The following is a 16,883-nucleotide window of genomic DNA, read 5'->3' as shown; positions in this document are numbered from 1 at the left end:
GAGTGTTTAACAGGTATAAAGGGAAGGTTACCTATACGTTTTGTCCCTGTACGAATGAACCAAAAGATCAACAAAAAGCACTAAGCCTACAGGTAGTCTAGGGTCAGGGAGAAATACGACACCGAACTGAATGCTATTTTTACTATCGCTACTTATTTTTTACTGCGGTTACATCCCAACAAACGAAAAAAGATGACAAACTATTGCCACACAAGTCCTTCTTGCCGTCTGCAATGACACTATTCTAGTGAAAGAGAAAACAAACAACCCACTTCTACTCGACAGACGAGCTGATTTCCTTGCCGCTCCACTTCTGAGCTGGTGCAACAAGCTGTCCTCCAATCTTTGGCGACAGTGACCCCTAGTGGTGGTTTCGGATGAATATTCCTTGCTCGGGCAAATCCAGTTTATTTGGGTGTGTAAACATATACCGCTGACCAGAACCTGCAGTTACTTATGTGTGTTGGTGTCAAATGCTTGTAGTGTGTGTTTATGGGTGATACTCCAACATATACATATGTTAATATGATTATAAGTCAGGAGACAAAACCATGTTCAATTCTGATGTTTAATATACAGCGATTTACAGTTTCAACATCCGACACCAAACATTTCATAAAGGAAACGCTTGGTCAGTCATCTCATAGCTGGGCACGCTCAGGCAAAGGTTACTGTGAGGACAGTACGAGACATGACTTGATTTTACGACGTTCAGGTATCGGACGAGGACATGATGCACACCGTAGAGGCTCAGAAGTTTATCATGTAAATATAATAATATAACATCTTGGTCTAGTTAATAACGAGCTTACAGTACACCCGACAAACAGTAACAACAATTCCCTTAGAGCCGCGTGTTTCTCTGAAACCCACTGCTTCCTACACAAGGTATTTCTAAACTTGACAGGACACTTGATTGAAAGACAGGGACCTAAATGAGCCGTTGTGACAGGCTATAGGAAGAATAAGGCATTCAGGGCCTGTCACTACGTAACTACAGCGATGCACATCCATTTGTTCAAAATATACTATGGTACAGTACAAATAGCAATCGCTCTCCACCATGTAACCAAGCAAGATCATCATCTACAGTTCATACATGAGTATATATCACGTTGTTGTTCCATTATACATTTGATCACAATAGCTCAATTGCTTGTGACATTATTCCCAATAGTATGTTCACAGTTAAAGTGCTCTTAACAGCATTTCTTTAGAGTAACCAAGTTTGACCTTGATATTGAAATATGACACTATCAGAACTTTAACTACCTGAACTGAGCTGGACTCTTCCCATATGATTGTAAATCACTTGTATCAAAGATTCACAATCAGCCTGTAGGTTTAAACTGAGGTAGGTTGAGGTAACTCACTATTCTCAATAAGGATTCTTTGAACTCTGAAAGCAGCAGTCTGAATAACGGCTACTGGTTTGACCAAAATCCAATGACAGGCAGCAACAGCAGAATGACTATAACGGTTGTGTCCATGTTGTTCAGGACTGAGGCGTTCAGGACCATTCGATAAAGCGGATTGGGGTCATTGAAACACACCAAACAACCAGGACATTGTTTGAAAAATGGTTGACTATGGTTGACAATCCTGTTTTTATATATCCCCAAAGTGTCAGCTTACTAAAATGAGACGGAAAGATGGATGCATACACAGTGGGCCCCAAAAGAAAGTCCCACAGGTTTGAAAAAGCCCACCAGGGGATGAATCACTACCAGAATAACTGAAGACCTGCGGGTCACACAACACAACATAAACACACCAATGGAATAATGGGACACTGTGCCTTGGATGTTTCCATGCATGAATTACCCAGAGAGATAATCTGACATCTACAACTCCATAGGCATTGTAAAGTCCTCTAAGGACACAAAAACTGACTTTTCTGATGACTTAATGCTACTACTTACCCTTTACAGTTGCATATTATTTGACAAAAAGTCTCTCTTTACATGTTCATGCACAGACGCACACATACATATAAAAGGTTAAAACTAACTGCAGTCAGGTCAAAAACAATCTAACTATACAAGGTCTATCCCCTCAGTGGTTCGTTTGCCAGGTGACTTTCACATCTACAAATGTAACAAGGACCTCAACAACTCAGTACAAACACGAAAGCGCGTTAAAACTGCCTTTGATAATTGTGGTTTCTGCTGCTGCTGCTGCTGCTAGCATGGTCCGCTAGTTGGCGGCTAGGTTTCGCTCTTCTGGAGTTCCAGAAGTCAAACCCTCCATTGATTGTGTCTGTGACATAGTCCCGTTTCATTCCATTGTTACTGGCTACTTGGTAATCTGAGCTGCTCTCAGCATCGTTCTCAGTCATTCTTTTGTACCTCCTCTTTGTTTGTCTGCACCTTTTGGTGGACGACTTTCACCGTGGTGAGGAAGTTTCCCAGGAACAGGATGAGAAATGTTAGTGCCAACATGAATACCTTTAAAAGACAGAAAACAAAACAGTAAGTAAGAATGATAGAAAGAACTTGAACTTGATTTTAAAAAATGACATCACACACAAAACCAGTTTGTTTTCTTCCTCAAGAAGAGGGAGAAATAGGTGATTGAAACAGTTTTTTGCCGCTAAGGGTGTCATCATCCATACCTGCCACTCCTTGCAGTCATCACGCCCTGCCAACCGAAACAGGGTCCAAGCGTTGTACAGCTGCCAGAACTAGAGGAGATGTGACAGAAAAACGTTTATCCAAGAACACAACTACGGCATTAAGCCTGCATTAGTTCAACAAAAAAAGAGAATTAATCACTCTTCATTGCTACTGGTTGCACTATCAGCAATATTGTACTTCACTTGTCTTAGGTTAGTATAGGTTATTATGTGTATTAGAGGTTTAGTATACTGTATTGAATATTGTATATTATTTGTATATTATAGGTTTACTATATTTGAGCTTATCATATTGGTAATCTATGTTCTGTATTCATATATGTTATGTTATGCCAGGTTGCTTTGCGTTGTATTGTCCTAAGAATTTCAGTGCCCAGTCTGCCCCATGTTGTTCTGTGCATCTGACAATAAAAGACTTGAACTTTTAATAATTTTGAAGAAACTGTGTAGATTATCTTGAGCAACACAAGAGATGTGACCAGTCCATCTCCCTGTTAACTTCCTCTCCCTCACTCAAACACCCCCTATGAGAGTCTGGATGATTTACACCAGGCTTATACACTGACGCCTAAACAGGGCTCGCAACTAACTTTTTTCCCAGATATAGTACCATCCCCAAATCCAAAATGAACCGTCCCAAACTGAACTTGACCTGTCCCAAAATGTTAATTCTTGTGTTTTTTTAATGACATTTAGACATTCATTAATTTTTAAAGCGAGCACAATACCAATAGTCAACATTGAAAAGTTGTTTATGTATAAATCAGCATAGCAGGCATCTTAGAGCAGATGACCATGTATCCCCTCCAGCTGTGTGTGGTAGCTGAGGGGTTTGGACTCACATGACCAAAGAAGAGACACGGGAGGAGGAAGGTGAGGCCTCTCCACATCCAGGACTGGAAGCCCTCTGGAAAACAGTTGCCCACGTTACATTTTTATAATTTGAAAATAACAATATTTTCACATTCTGACACACTCTGTACCATGTAAGGGGCCATGCACTGTGCTACTGATGAAATTAAATACACAAAAAAAACATACAGGTGCTACATAAGCTACTTGTTGACCAACTGTAAACCCATTTGTGACAAAAATGATAAGACAAAATAAAAAATGCTATAGAATTGCATTGATTCAAGTGGTATGGGCAATTGTTCTGATCAATGATACAAAACAAGTTGCACAAGAGTCCCAACCCTGTTTACAAGTAAAAGACAGGCCATTGACACAGTAACTTATGTGTGCGCACACCGAAGACTCACTCAAAGCCCACTGTGACAGACTGGGTCTACCCTGGTCGTAACTGTACTACTCCCGTATCCCATCCCTAACATGAAACTATACAAACGCTTGTTTGGTGGGTAAAATACACCAATGGAATATCCAATGAATATTTACATTTACATTTAGTCATTTAGCAGACGCTCTTATCCAGAGCGACTTACAGTAAGTACAGGGACATTCCCCCTGAGGCAAGTAGGGTGAAGTGCCTTGCCCAAGGACACAATGTCATTTGGCATGGCGGGGAAGCGATCCGGCAACCTTCTGATTACTAGCCCGACTCCCTCACCGCTCAGCCATCTGACTCCCTTATTTACTAAAAAACGACCATCTACTAAAAAGTTATCTTACCTACAGTAAGGTCCAACTGACTTCTTTCCCCCAAAGCTCGTAACCTGTACAAGCAGCCACTCTGGTAGTAGTATTGTAGAAACTGCACAAAGCCTAAAACAAGATAACAATGAATGATCACAGTCATCACATATTCTGGTACTGTATATACTAAAGCTACATTTCAAAGTAGGCCTGCTTATAGCTGTTTGTAAAAATACAAATTGAACTTTTTAGACACTTATCCAAAGCGAAATAATAGCAGTGCATAAATCAAAAAGGTCCAATTTGCCCTTTTGCCCTGAATACACTGTGATCAGGATAATCTAGAAAAGACCGGGGTTTACTCTGATAAATGGAGAAGGCCAGGAACTGACTTCTGAACATCTGGTACATTGGCCCTTCAGGCCTGTCAGGACACACAGAGAGTCAATACAGCTGGATCAAGTCAAACATCAACGGCAACGTCAATGATATGGTTGCATCATATCGATGGAGATTTTTCGAAACAACTTACCAGGTAAGCATGACACCAGACAGAAAGGTAGATACATAGTGATGGGAGACCCACCATCCTTTGATCCTGGAAGCAAACATGAAGCACTATGTCAATGGTAGAAATAGTATACAGTACCATGACTGGACTATATTTCTGCTACTATCCTGATTAGACTACATAGTCAAAGCGTAGCAGCGTACCTGGACCCATTGCTCATTAGAATGCTCTCCCTGATTGTCAATGTGCAGTAGTACCACACCAGCAAGAAGTTGAAGATTTCATCTGTGACACTGCAAACAAAACACACAAAAGAAGCCTTCCATTTCTATTACCGTTTTAAATCTATATTGTAAATAGATTTTTAGACAATATTACAATGATGATATTCGCATTTCTGAAGACAAAAAAAACAGGGAAAAAACTACTGATCAAATCATTCTGATTGAAACTCACCGGTAATTTAATAAGAAAAGACAGGTTATGGCACCAAACATCAGGATAATAGTCATGCAGAGCTTGAACTTCTCATATTCATCTTTGTAGGCAAATCTGAACAACGGATCATAAGAACATTAGTGACAGGGTTCTGTACATCAACATTCTATTCCATCTACATCCTTTACCGTAGTGCACACCACAACCACACATTGCAATGTAAGATCAGAAACATACTTACTTTGCCTGGTTGCTGAGAAGTGTTACATTTACATTGCCCAGGACTAAATTAAGATACAATCTAAGAAAAGAAAGGAAGACATTTGCAAACGACTCAGGATTAAGTAATTCACTGTTCAGTTATGGTAGCTAGAAATTATGACAGATAAATTAAATATACTGACCCATTTTTCTTTGGCAAATATGCTTCCATGTCAAAGAAGACATTTTCTTTCTCTTTAATCTGAATTTGGACATCTTTTATCAGCTCTGATTCTTTGTTGTCACATGTTTTCGCACACCTACAGAAACCAGATGAATGAGTGATTCTTAACAGTAGGACATGACGTCAAATGTCTTTATGTGGGCTGCATGGTTATTTGACACTTTTTTCTTCATTTTTTTTTGCTTTTCACAAGATGAAGCAACAACAAATATTGCAGATTATTCCCACGAGATAATCCTTTGTCAAGAGCCACAACAGCTTGTACTGACCTTTTTAGACTTTGATTCAAGTCCTTCAGACCCTTCCTCTGTTTACCAATGGCACTGCTACACGTCGATTGAAGGTTAGTAAGCTCCTCAAGTTTCTGTCTGTACACTTTGTGAGTTTCCTGGATGACAGAAACACGTATGGTGGACAACGGACACTGAACGTGGCATGTATATTGCACACAAGTGTACAGACTATCAGTTACGGTTGTAAAACGGACTAGATGTAGGGAGGACAAACGTTCTGCTCTCAATGTAATCACAACGGAGAGTTCCAAGCGTCAACAAATGCCAAACTGAACTTATTGCTCATTTAACATTGTGATAAAAAACACAATTGTGATATTTAATGTACAGTACGATGTGCGCTGATATTATCAGTACATTTACTTTCGAAAACAGTAGTCAATTTTCGTTTGATGACTGAGTCGTTAGCGTTTGTCCTCCCTACTAGATGTAGGTACTCAAATCAAGTCCCCAGCAGATGCACTATAATTATCCAGTTGTCTAGACCGCTACATCTTCGAGTGATGGAGCTTGTTTATTTATTTTTTTATTATCGTGAATTACATTATTACATTAAGCTGGAGCTACTGTGTTGGCTAGATGTAATCAAGTGAAGTAGCAATCCAACTAGCTATATAACTGTTAGCTTGCTAGCTATCAAGAAGGTACTATCTTTAGTTATACACTCTTAAAAGTAACGTTAACAGGAACTGCGGGACTCACATGAACGCCACATAAAAACACCTTTCAACCTTTTGACAAAAACATATTAGCTAAGATGCGTGATGCAATTACAGTAACTATATCATTCATTACAATTGCTAAGTGGGGGCTAGCTAGCAAGCTACGCAAAGCTGACAATTACACGCACATCAATTTGCGGTCGTCCACGCCAGCCAGGTCATCATAGCAAAGCACCTTGCCAAGCCCACTGTCAACTGATTTCTTATCTGCTTGTTTACCTGTAATTGTTGATATTCTTGGTCAATTTCTTCCCATTCAGTTTGGCATCTTTGCAGTGACATTGTTCCAGTTATTAACACAACTTAGCTTATCAAAAGAGACAACCAGTGAGCTACCACTGTTCACGATTCTTCCATCCAGACGCAGGCGCATTGTGCTCAATCTCCTGAACTTCTCCTGATTCAACAAGATCCAGGCTGCAGAAATATGCACAACAGAAACGCAACCTGTGCGTGCTTGGGGGAAAAAAGGGTATAATTAAAAAGAATCACAACTGAATAACGTTGGTTTAAGTCACATAAGACACATTTGAGACAATTATAAAGCCGCAAGCAATAAGATTATAAACGTGATCAGGTTAATAGATCCTACCGTATCTATAGTTTATAAATGAATACCGGGTCACGGCTTGTGTTTATCAGTTGCTACGTTACGAAGAACGCTTGTTTAGCCACTCATTACTGTCACATTCATGCAAAACAATTTCGCTAGCTAGCTAGGCTAGCTGTGGATTTGACCCTGCCAGAAAGTCATTGACCTTTGGTTTGAAGTGCACTTTTCACTATTAAAGTTCTAATGCGGATCGAGCCATAGGGAGTCGTTCGCTTAAGTACAAAAGGTAACGCAAAACATTCACATCGTTTTTACGTCGTTTTAAAATTACCATCTAATCACCATAAGATTGCACTGAACCCTATTTTTTCCTTATCGCAAGCTATGCCTCATCTGAAGAAACCCCGAAAACAGGAGCCGCTTTCTAAAATATGGGACAGAAAAGCACAGAAAAGTGGACTGCGTCATACAGTGTTCTCTGTAAACGGAGATCAATACACAGGGGTATGGCTAGACAACAAGAAGCATGGTGAGAAAGTAACAATAGTCTATGAAGTATTAATATTCGAAATTAAAACTCATGTCTGATCAAGAACTCCCATTTGTGGTGTGAAATATTGACTCCCTCTATTTCTAGGCAAAGGGACTCAAATTTGGAAGACAGGTGGTGCCATTTATGATGGAGACTGGAAATGTGGCAAGCGTGAAGGATATGGCACTTACAGCAGGCTATGCCCCAAAACGAACGAATATACAAGGGAATACTCAGGTGGATGGAAAAATGACAAGAAACATGTGAGTATGCACATTCACATGGTGTAAGATAGCGCTTTTATTAGTGTATATTGTACACTGGCAGCACACATTATATTGATTTGATATCCAACACAGGCCGTCTTTTTCTTATCTTGATATTCCCCAGGGGTTTGGAACACATTTTTACAGCCACTCTGCCTCCTACGAGGGTGAGTGGAGCGACGGCCAGAGAAGTGGCTGGGGCAGGATGTATTATGCCAATGGCGACATATACGAGGGAGAATGGCTGAAGGATCAACATCACGGACAGGGCATGCTTCGTCTCAGTAAGGGCATGCTCTTAATGTTATATTGTCCACACAAAATTGTGAGATGTCGACTTCAAGCAGTTTGCATGTCAGTTAGTCTAGATCTATAAAATAACAGCATGCCGGATATTTAGAGATTGCCCTGTTTGTTTGTTTTTAAGCCAATGAAAACAGGTACGAAGGGACCTGGAAGGATGGGAGGAAGAGTGGACATGGGAAGTTCTTCTATCTTGACAAGGGGCAGCTGTATGACGGCTTCTGGGTGGATGGTGTGGCCAAATGCGGAGCTGTGTCCGATTTCGGAAGAGAAGAATCCCCAATGCCCACTCTGTATCCCATTCCAAAGGTCTGTTTCTCTTTCTTTTCCAGATGTGAAATTCTGGGTGGGATCTGGAATTCCAATTATGAATTGGAATACCCATTAATAATCGTGTAACTCCCAATTGTTTAAGGTCCATCTAATGAACGAGGCATCAGTTTTGATGGAATCTATATCAAAATACCAGGAGGAGTAAGACACATAAAGATCACGAGGTGGACCACAATACAGAAGGCATCTTCGCTGCAAAACACCAAACTGCAAAGTCGCATCATGTTAGCATATTTGCATGCGAGTGCCCTGTCATGAGCTGTATGCAACTGTACACCATGAAACAAATGAAGCATGCACGAAAGGAGTCATGTGGTGGGTCATGTGTGTTCTGGGTCGCTCGGCTGCAATCAAGTAGTAAATTCTGTATCATCACATTACCACAGTAGAGGACAGTACGGCTCTTCAAACAAGTCTATGTTAAGCATTAGAAAGAAAAACAGAGATTGCAAAGTATTTCATTTATTTCACCTTAAGTTCAGTGCAAACCTTTCATAATCCATATGGTCCAAAATATATTTGTATTGCCAGTTATTACTGGTACTGAATACGGTAGTCAGTATACATAACACATTTCTTTAAGAAGTTTATGAAAACAGTTGGCAAGATTCTAAAAAAAGCTTATAAGCAGACATGTGGTCACACACCAGTTAATACAGCAAATCAGAGCATGAGGTTTGTGGCAGCATATGAAGCATACAACACTAAGACAATACAGAGTTCAAGTGACACACTGGGTCAGGTCACTGCTACAGTATCATAGATGTCAAAAGACTAAAAGACTTGAACTTGAACGTCAGTACAGCTTACTAGCACTTCTTTATTTAAGAGAAGTCTCTTCGTTCCGTCTTCCAGAACCCACGAGGCAAATTATGAAACAATACAGTTCCTGTGTCAAGAAAACATTGTTTTCTATCTAATAACATGCATCAAGAAGCATGCATGCCTTCACAGTTAAATATGTAATACACATTACATCCTTCAATTATAAAAGCATAAAAAAATCTATAAAATGACCATTAAGTGTGGATTGGAACACGCTCGTAATAGAAATGTAATGAATTGTCTCGATGGAGATAATAAAAATAATGGCCACGGGAATGCTTAGCTCTGAAACATCCATAAATGTCAAAGTTCTTCGTGGCATACAGTAGGTTTCGGGTTCCTCTTCAAGGGAAGTGAGAACCGGGGGGCTGCATGAGCGACGGTTCTCCTCTGTGGTCGAGCTCGTTCTGAAGCCTGGTGAGGTTGGACAGCTCCTCCAGCTCCTGAAACTGCCGGTCTGTTTTGTGACTGACCAGGGATCGGTAGAAGTGCACAGCGAAAACGATAAACACCAGACCGAAGGGCACCATGATGGAAGTGGAGGTGATGGCGGCGGCCACTCCAGCAGACATCTCCACGGTTTCGTTGCTAGCCTTGCTGGGTGTCACCGGCTTGCTGGGTTTCACAGGCAGAAACTTGACCCAACACAGGAGCACTACCTCCGCCAGGAACAGCAAAGTACCAATCACAGTGGAGAACGCCCAGGCCAGCTCGATGTGGCGGTGCATACGTTCGTGGGGAGACTCTTTCACAGAGTTGAGATTGTGGACGTTACTGACAGCTTCTATATTGGGAAGAATGCAAGTGCTGACCATTAGAGCGAAAAGGTGAACGGCCACCAGCACAGTGGTGCAGGCACTGAAGGCTATCAGCAGACCAGGGGGGTAAGGATAAGTGGTATCCAACTGCACCTCCACCATCGCCACCTGGAAAAGACGTGACAGTCACATAAGAATGGGAGGATTACATCGCACAGTAGATCTAGTGTAAGAGCAAGGAAGAGCGGTCACACTATTATTAGGAGGCAAGGTATGTAATGAATGACCAACATGCGGTCTTGCTTCCTTGGCATGAGGTCTGAAATGAGGTCTAAAAAATGTCTAAAAAAGCGTTGCGGTCCGCTGTCATACTACCAGTCAATAACACAAGTCAACTGCAGTATGTCCGGTTGGCGTCAAGTCATGTCTTATTTTTCAGAGATGAGTTCACAATGTATTACATTTGCTTACCATAGCGAATCCAGACAGCAAAGCCGACGTTCTACTTGATGCCTTGAGTTTAGCTCGGCTCAAATAAAGCTTCCTCCAAGACAGGGCTTGGAGTGAATGTTCGTTTAAACTCATACCTATAATATTCTAAACAGTTTTGTCGCTGGGTTAAATTTGGTTAAATCTCTCAAACAATAACCGAACCAAAAAGAAACAGATGTTGTTTTCCAGGTTTGAGATACTGCGGTTCAAGAAGAGCGAATCGAAGTTCCTGGTCAGATACTCTTTCTACTGCAAGCTGCACCCAAAATTTACCCACAAGCCGTTGCGCCAAAATGAACCGCTGTTAAAAGTGACACCTTCTTTGAAGATCTTCCTCCAGGAGGAATTACCACTATTCGCCTTGGTAAACAGTTTATCTACCTACTTTGTAACTACCAAAACGTCTGTTCTAAGGGAGTCGTTAAGATGGCTACTAAATTGCTCAGCAAGAGCCAGGCGACGTTCGATAGTCAAGTACGCTACACGCATATTCATAAGGCTCATAAAAAGCGTTCCACCTGCAATAGGTTCAATCAACGCCAACGGCTGCAGCTACTGATAACTAACTACGAACATGTTGCGGATGTGATTCTAAGGTCTTTGCTTGCAAATATAACTTCATAGTTAAGCTGCTTAAGATCTATGTATACAGTCTATGCCAGATGCACATGTTCGAATGTACAACGTATGACCCTGCGCACCGAACGGTTTTAGCGTTGATAATGACGCATGACGTTGTTCAACAATGTTTTGATTCTCTAGTGGTGACGTAATTCAACACACAAATGGTTCCCACTTTGTTTTGACTCGAAGCTCAAAGTGATAGTTGCTCTGAATTTTAGTATCTTCTCAACAAAATGAAGGGTTGAAGGAATACCTAAGGCGATGGCTCAGACCATGGAAGGGAGTTCTGAATCTGGACGCAGGCTGGTGTGTAGCAGCATGCTTCACTGTTCTTGCACAAAAAGCCAGGCAGGGCGAGACTGATCTGCTTAGCTAGCTTGCTAGTTGCAGGCATTTCACTGTATCACTAAGAAACTGCTATGTTAGCAAATGGCTAGCTATCTAATCTAATAAGACATAGCGTCAATCACATTTAACGGTTTATTCTCACGTTTTCTTACACACACATGCTTGCAGGAGGCCACATGTTTGTGCAACATAGGAGCAAATGCCCGTTATTGCTCATTTGTTGTGGTATAAAGTAGTGATTCTCTATGGATTGGGTTTATTTGCCTGCAATATGTAACTCATTTGTGGGTCAAATCCCTGTGGTTGTTGGTTTCGTAGTCTTGCAGCTGAAGCCCAGTGCACAGTAATAGCTAGCTTAGCAGAACCGTGTGTAGCACGTGCTTTTGTGATTTTCTGTTGTTGTTGTGGCGTTTCTCACTCCATGTTTTGAAAACAGAATCAGTGGTGCTCTCTAATAATTTCATCAACGAAGTGTCATACTTAAATGTTTATTTTAGACAATTTTCTCAAGCCACCCAAAACATTCTAATGTTTGTTTTGAATTATGTAGCGCCCTGTTTGCCGGATGATGTATGATGAAGATGAGGACTTTTCTGACGTAGAGGAAATTGCCAATATTAGGGGCTTTAATCTGGAACAGAAACTTGCTAGTGATGATTACAACGCAAATTTTGTCCAGTTGATGGACGGTAAAGGTAGGTCTACGGATTACACATTGACATTATTTAAGTTGTTTACTGTCATTAAGCAATTTCACACATATTTCTGTTTCATCGTCTTGCTTTGCAGATTTCACTTATGAGTACGCTCAGAGAGAGGCATTAAAGGTGCCTCTAATTTTCAAAGTCAAAGATGGCCTGGGAATCAGGTGGGAGTTTCGCTTATTATTTTCATGAAAAAAAAAGTATAATTTCTTATGCTGTTCTTAATTGACTATTGAACTGTCTGACAAATCATTGAAAAATGTAAAACCAACCATCTTTTGTATTTTTCAAAAATGTAGAATGCCAGATCCTGAGTTCACTGTCAGTGAGATTAAAGGTCTGGTCGGTAAGTACCCTGATGACATTTTCCAGCAGTGAGTGATGTGTGTGGGTGTTGAGGGGAATGTACACCCTTTTATGTATAAGGGCTTATTATTCTGATAGAACAGAATATTCAATAACTAACTTTATTGTTTAACTGTCTTCAGTCTTATTATGTGTAGTGTACTTAATGTTGTAAAGGTTTTTAAGCACAATGTATGTGATGAATGTGTGTGTACTCCACCTGGTGGTAAACTGTAAGAAACAGCTTGAATTTAGAGAGCTCTCCCTTCCTGAGAACGCATGATTGTCCCCCACTTAACCTATCAACTCTGCTTTGTGAGTGATAGCCATCCATCTCTCACCATGCAATTTGCCCCGACGCAAACTGAAGCCAAAAACATATCCTGATGATACAGGATTTGGTTTCCAAACTGAGTCCTGACATGACTGTTGGTCTCCGTGGTCACCTTTCTGTCGACCCCCCCCCCCCCCCCCCCCCCCCTCCCTGTGTTCCCAGGCAGTCGTCGCTCGGTGGATGTGATGGACGTGAGCACTCAGAAGGGCTCAGAGATGAGCATGGCTCAGTTTGTTCGCTACTACGAGACGCCAGAGGAAGAGCGGGACAAGCTCTTCAACGTCATCAGCCTGGAGTTCAGCCACACCAAACTGGAGAACCTCATCAAGAGGCCCACCGTGGTGAGGTCACTACGCCTGCCGGGGGGATGAGGATGAGGAGGGATGATGAAGATAAGGAGTAAGGGGGGAGGATGATCATGAGGATGGTGATGATGAGGATGATGAGGACGATGAAGGGTGAGGGAAGGGATGATGAGGTTGATGACGAGTCGGATGGTGAGGATTAGTGGGAGGGGTTATAAGGGGGATAAAGACGGGTTGGGAAAAACTAAGAATATGAAGATGGTGAGGAATGATGAAGAGTGATGATGATGAATGGCGATTGTCCCAGCCACCAGTTGTGATGTGCTGTGATGGTGGGGCTCCCTTGTCCTTAGGTTGACCTAGTGGACTGGGTGGATAACATGTGGCCCTCTAACCTGAAGAAGAGACAAACTGAGGCAACCAACGTCATCTCAGAGATGAAGTACCCCAAAGTACAGAGGTGAGTCCTTGCTATGTTGTTTCCTGTGTGTGTGTGTGTGTGTGTGTGTGTGTGGGCTCAGCTGGTGCTGGTCCTCTAACACAGTGGTCCTCAGGGACCCCCTGTCCTGCATGTTTTAGATGTTTCCCTGCTCCAACACACCTGATTCAAATGAATGGGTCGTTATCTAGTTATGCAGAAGCCTGTTAACGACCAGTTATTTGAATCAGGTGTGTTGGAGCAGGGAAACATCTAAAACGTGCAGGACAGGGGGTACTTGAGGACCAGGATTGAGAACCACTGCTCTAGTAAGTCGGTAGTGTCATTTGTACGAGAACAACTTTGATGCATTTCTGAGTTTCTCCCTCCCTCGCTATTTTCCTCTCCTCCCTCCCTCCACCCTCCCTCTTTCCTTCTTCCCCTCTCTCCATTCCCCTCTCCTTCTTTCTATCCCTCCCTCCCACCCTCTCTCCTTCTTTTCCTCCCTCCCTCTCTCCTTCCCTCTCTCCCTGCTGTGCTGCACACTGCCGCTCTCCTCCACTTCCTACAATGGTTCCAGATGGTTGCTAGGCAACCGTTTCATGAAGGAGGGCGGTCCTCCCGAGGCTGCAGTATTGACTGCATGGAACCCTCCTCAGCCAATCAGCTGTTGGCATTAGGAAATAGCCTGTACTATAGAACCAAAATGTGCCCTCTCTTTCACCCTCAGATATCCCATGCACCTCTCCCTTCTGTTCCTTCTTTCCCCCCTCATTCGCTCCCTTTCACTCTCTCTCACTCTCTCTCTCTCTCTCTCTCTCTCTCTCTCTCTCTCTCTCTCTCTCTTTCTGTACTCAGTGGAGTTTTCCTTAGAGGCAGGGTTGTCAGTCTGGCCAGAGCAGTTGTCTCCTAGTGACCAGTGCGGGGCAGGGGGTTGGTCCTGAGCTGGGAGGCTCAGAGAAGTGGCTGTTGGGCTTGTCTCTGGCTCTCTCTGAGGAATGCCTCTGGGATGTAGACACTGCTGAGGTAGTAGCACTGTGACGCCATCTGACTTGGATTGTAATCATGCAGAAATGGAGGCTGATGTCATGTTTGTGTGAGTTGTATCTGCAGAGGGGAGTTGGGCTTCTTAGCCTATGCAGAACTCTCTCCGTGTGACTGCTATGTTGCTATGGCGCTTAGTCTACAGTACAGTAGCAAGAATGTGTGTTGTTATTATGCAAATACTTTTGACTGCTGACTGCTTTATAAAATAGGGGTCTTCGAAGGTTACATGAGCTTTGTACATAAAGGTGTCACGACACTCAAACACCTCTTTTACAATGTGAGTTCATATGTGCCTGTCCATGTTTGTGGGGAATTAACAAATTGTCGATGAGGACGTTAGACAATAACAGAGAATGCTAAGTGCTCCACCGTTGTGTTACTGTGTGCAGTGTGCACTCTGTTTGTGACAACCTGTCAGCTTGGCTGAAGGGTAAGGTTTCTCCAGCAGCGCGAGGGAGTGCTTCCTGTTGTGCTGAGTTTGCAGTTTCTGTCACTTACCTCACCCAAGGTCATCCTTCGGTCATTGTAGTGGTCCCTCGCGTGCTAGGGAAGGAACAGGGAAGTTAATAGGCTACTGCTGGGAATGACCACTTCCTCTGACCTCACATCGACTTCAGCCTGAGTCGGTAGGAGGGACGGAGAAATGCCACCGTTCCACGCCTGATTTATGTGATGCAATCTAAATTGACAATGACGATATTTTGCATTGTGATTATTTAGCAATTTCTCCTCTGGGATTAAGAAAGCGTTAATCTCCTCGTGTACCTCAGCAAAGTTTAGCACACTTCCCAGTTGACTGTAAATGCCAGCCTGAACCGACTACAAAGAAGACAGGAACAAGAAACCAAAACAAATTCACCTTGTTGCAAGGCACACACTGTCTCTTTAGCTCGTAGATTAATGACTGTCTGCTCCTCTGTCTCCTCCATCAAGATCTGTAGCTCATAGCTGGGACTGGGGTCTATAAATAGGCAAGTGCTGGTCTCCATCCTAGCTATGTAGCGGAATTGCTGAATGATTTATTTCCCGCTGAGCCTTAATCATCCCTCAATTAATTTCCAAGGAAGAGGAGGCTCGTTGAGAGCCGTTCTCTTTTGTCATCTGTGGGGGCTTTTTTTTTCTTCTCTTTCTTTTTTTTCCCTTTATTTTACAGGAAAAAAGAATTCGGACTAATAGAGGGGATAGTAGAATATTTCACCCTGTGAGTGTGTGGCTGGCAGTTTTAAATTGGTCTAGTCTTTGATGAATTGATAACGAGTACATTCTCCCATGAAAATACCCTCTACATGAGGCTTGGAGATGGAACAGGCCACTGCTGTTTGCCTCAGGAAGTGACTGTGGAATGAATAAATACCCAGATGTTGGGCTTATTTCACTTTGCACTATTGTCGTTAAGATGTCATTGTTGCACTGTGGTCAATTTATTATTATTATTATTATTCACTTTGTGCTCTGTAGTTGAGATGTGGATACTCAGAGCTGTGGCTAGTAAATAAAGACCACTCCCTAAATCACAGGAAATAATTTTGATATCTGCACTTCTGATCCGTGATCTCCTACTGTACTTCCTACATGCACTATTGTATGTTGCTGTGGATAAAAGCATCAGCTAAACAATAAAAGAATAATCCAACCCATACAGCCAGTGACATAGAAGGCCTACTCATCCTTATGTCTGTGCTTGCCTTCAGTTCCACATAGCGCAGGATGTGGATCTGTGGACAAACCCAGATGATTCGGTTCCTTGGGGTGGGGCTCATAGTGACTCACGTTCTCACTAACGTTACTTCTCCGTCCCGGTGCCGTTCCGGTACCGTAGGTACTGCTTGATGAGCGTCAAGGGCTGCTACACGGACTTCCACATCGACTTCGGCGGCACGTCAGTCTGGTATCACGTTTTCAAGGGAGGGAAGGTGAGTCGCAGTCGCTCCTGAATGTCCTTCCCTTGTCGTGGTCTCTCTACAGGCTGGTTTGAGGAATGGGTTCTCTAATACAGGTTTATTTCATCTGCACTCGCTTCTTGTTTGCCGTGTGTGTGTGTGTGTGTGTGTGGGGG

The 16,883-nt window shown here is 42.5% G+C and overlaps 4 protein-coding genes across 11 annotated transcripts in view; 2 read left to right on the top strand and 2 right to left on the bottom strand.

Annotated features, from left to right (window-relative positions):
• Positions 1 to 549: 549 nt before the first annotated feature.
• tmem120b (transmembrane protein 120B) lies at positions 550 to 6,941 on the bottom strand. Its single transcript, XM_047044615.1, has 12 exons — positions 6,860 to 6,941; positions 5,895 to 6,013; positions 5,585 to 5,701; positions 5,422 to 5,481; positions 5,199 to 5,294; positions 4,946 to 5,035; positions 4,764 to 4,829; positions 4,594 to 4,655; positions 4,268 to 4,360; positions 3,478 to 3,542; positions 2,615 to 2,683; positions 550 to 2,447 (listed from the first exon to the last, which is right to left on the bottom strand). The coding sequence occupies exons 1-12, from the start codon at positions 6,920 to 6,922 to the stop codon at positions 2,331 to 2,333; spliced, it is 1,017 nt and encodes a 338-aa protein (XP_046900571.1). The 5' UTR covers positions 6,923 to 6,941; the 3' UTR covers positions 550 to 2,330.
• On the top strand, positions 5,863 to 9,160 carry morn3 (MORN repeat containing 3). Of its 2 annotated transcripts, none has more exons than XM_047044616.1 (6): positions 5,863 to 5,968; positions 7,576 to 7,722; positions 7,831 to 7,988; positions 8,116 to 8,275; positions 8,419 to 8,603; positions 8,710 to 9,160. In XM_047044616.1, exons 2-6 carry the CDS (start codon positions 7,578 to 7,580, stop codon positions 8,770 to 8,772), a joined length of 711 nt encoding a protein of 236 aa, XP_046900572.1. In that variant the 5' UTR covers positions 5,863 to 5,968; positions 7,576 to 7,577; the 3' UTR covers positions 8,773 to 9,160. The 2 variants fall into 2 exon arrangements, with proteins under 2 accessions (XP_046900572.1, XP_046900573.1); XM_047044617.1 differs by lacking the exon at positions 5,863 to 5,968 and adding an exon at positions 7,278 to 7,479.
• A 580-nt stretch (positions 9,161 to 9,740) lies between these two features.
• On the bottom strand, positions 9,741 to 11,391 carry orai1b (ORAI calcium release-activated calcium modulator 1b). The gene is made up of 2 exons (XM_047044618.1): positions 10,682 to 11,391; positions 9,741 to 10,378 (listed from the first exon to the last, which is right to left on the bottom strand). Exons 1-2 carry the CDS (start codon positions 10,793 to 10,795, stop codon positions 9,797 to 9,799), a joined length of 696 nt encoding a protein of 231 aa, XP_046900574.1. The 5' UTR covers positions 10,796 to 11,391; the 3' UTR covers positions 9,741 to 9,796.
• Positions 10,878 to 16,883, top strand: part of LOC124483983 (lysine-specific demethylase 2B) — a 27,803-nt gene continuing 21,797 nt past the window's right edge. For 5 of the 7 annotated variants that reach the window (XR_006957935.1, XM_047044610.1, XM_047044612.1 and 2 more), the window contains exons 1-7: positions 10,878 to 11,066; positions 12,225 to 12,369; positions 12,464 to 12,542; positions 12,678 to 12,724; positions 13,220 to 13,398; positions 13,716 to 13,822; positions 16,647 to 16,740. Coding sequence is in view for 6 of the 7 variants with exons in the window: in XM_047044610.1 (XP_046900566.1) it covers positions 10,878 to 11,066; positions 12,225 to 12,369; positions 12,464 to 12,542; positions 12,678 to 12,724; positions 13,220 to 13,398; positions 13,716 to 13,822; positions 16,647 to 16,740 (840 nt within the window). In the remaining variant the exon portion in view is untranslated. Of the gene's footprint in view, positions 11,067 to 11,460; positions 11,633 to 12,224; positions 12,370 to 12,463; positions 12,543 to 12,677; positions 12,725 to 13,219; positions 13,399 to 13,715; positions 13,823 to 16,646; positions 16,741 to 16,883 lie in introns of those variants that run through there. The other 2 variants (XM_047044614.1, XM_047044613.1) reach the window with 1 other exon arrangement.

Source organism: Hypomesus transpacificus, chromosome 22, assembly GCF_021917145.1.
Source record: "Hypomesus transpacificus isolate Combined female chromosome 22, fHypTra1, whole genome shotgun sequence".
Classification (NCBI taxonomy): Eukaryota; Metazoa; Chordata; class Actinopteri; order Osmeriformes; family Osmeridae; genus Hypomesus; species Hypomesus transpacificus.
The sequence above is the reverse complement of the archived record's forward strand: the minus strand, read 5'-3'. Positions and strand labels throughout refer to the sequence as shown.

Excerpts from the sequence above, each read along its gene's own strand:
- tmem120b (XM_047044615.1), bottom strand. The coding sequence starts at position 6,922 with ATGTCACTGCAAAGATGCCAAACTGAATGGGAAGAAATTGACCAAGAA. Across the intron at positions 5,036-5,198 it reads CTTTTCTTATTAAATTACCG|TGTCACAGATGAAATCTTCA; the intron begins GTGAGTTTCAAT and ends TTTTGTTTGCAG. Across the intron at positions 4,830-4,945 it reads CTAATGAGCAATGGGTCCAG|GATCAAAGGATGGTGGGTCT; the intron begins GTACGCTGCTAC and ends GTTTGCTTCCAG.
- morn3 (XM_047044616.1), top strand. The coding sequence starts at position 7,578 with ATGCCTCATCTGAAGAAACCCCGAAAACAGGAGCCGCTTTCTAAAATA. Across the intron at positions 8,276-8,418 it reads ACAGGGCATGCTTCGTCTCA|CCAATGAAAACAGGTACGAA; the intron begins GTAAGGGCATGC and ends TTTGTTTTTAAG. Across the intron at positions 8,604-8,709 it reads CTCTGTATCCCATTCCAAAG|GTCCATCTAATGAACGAGGC; the intron begins GTCTGTTTCTCT and ends CAATTGTTTAAG.
- orai1b (XM_047044618.1), bottom strand. The coding sequence starts at position 10,795 with ATGAGTTTAAACGAACATTCACTCCAAGCCCTGTCTTGGAGGAAGCTT. Across the intron at positions 10,379-10,681 it reads TGCTGTCTGGATTCGCTATG|GTGGCGATGGTGGAGGTGCA; the intron begins GTAAGCAAATGT and ends CGTCTTTTCCAG.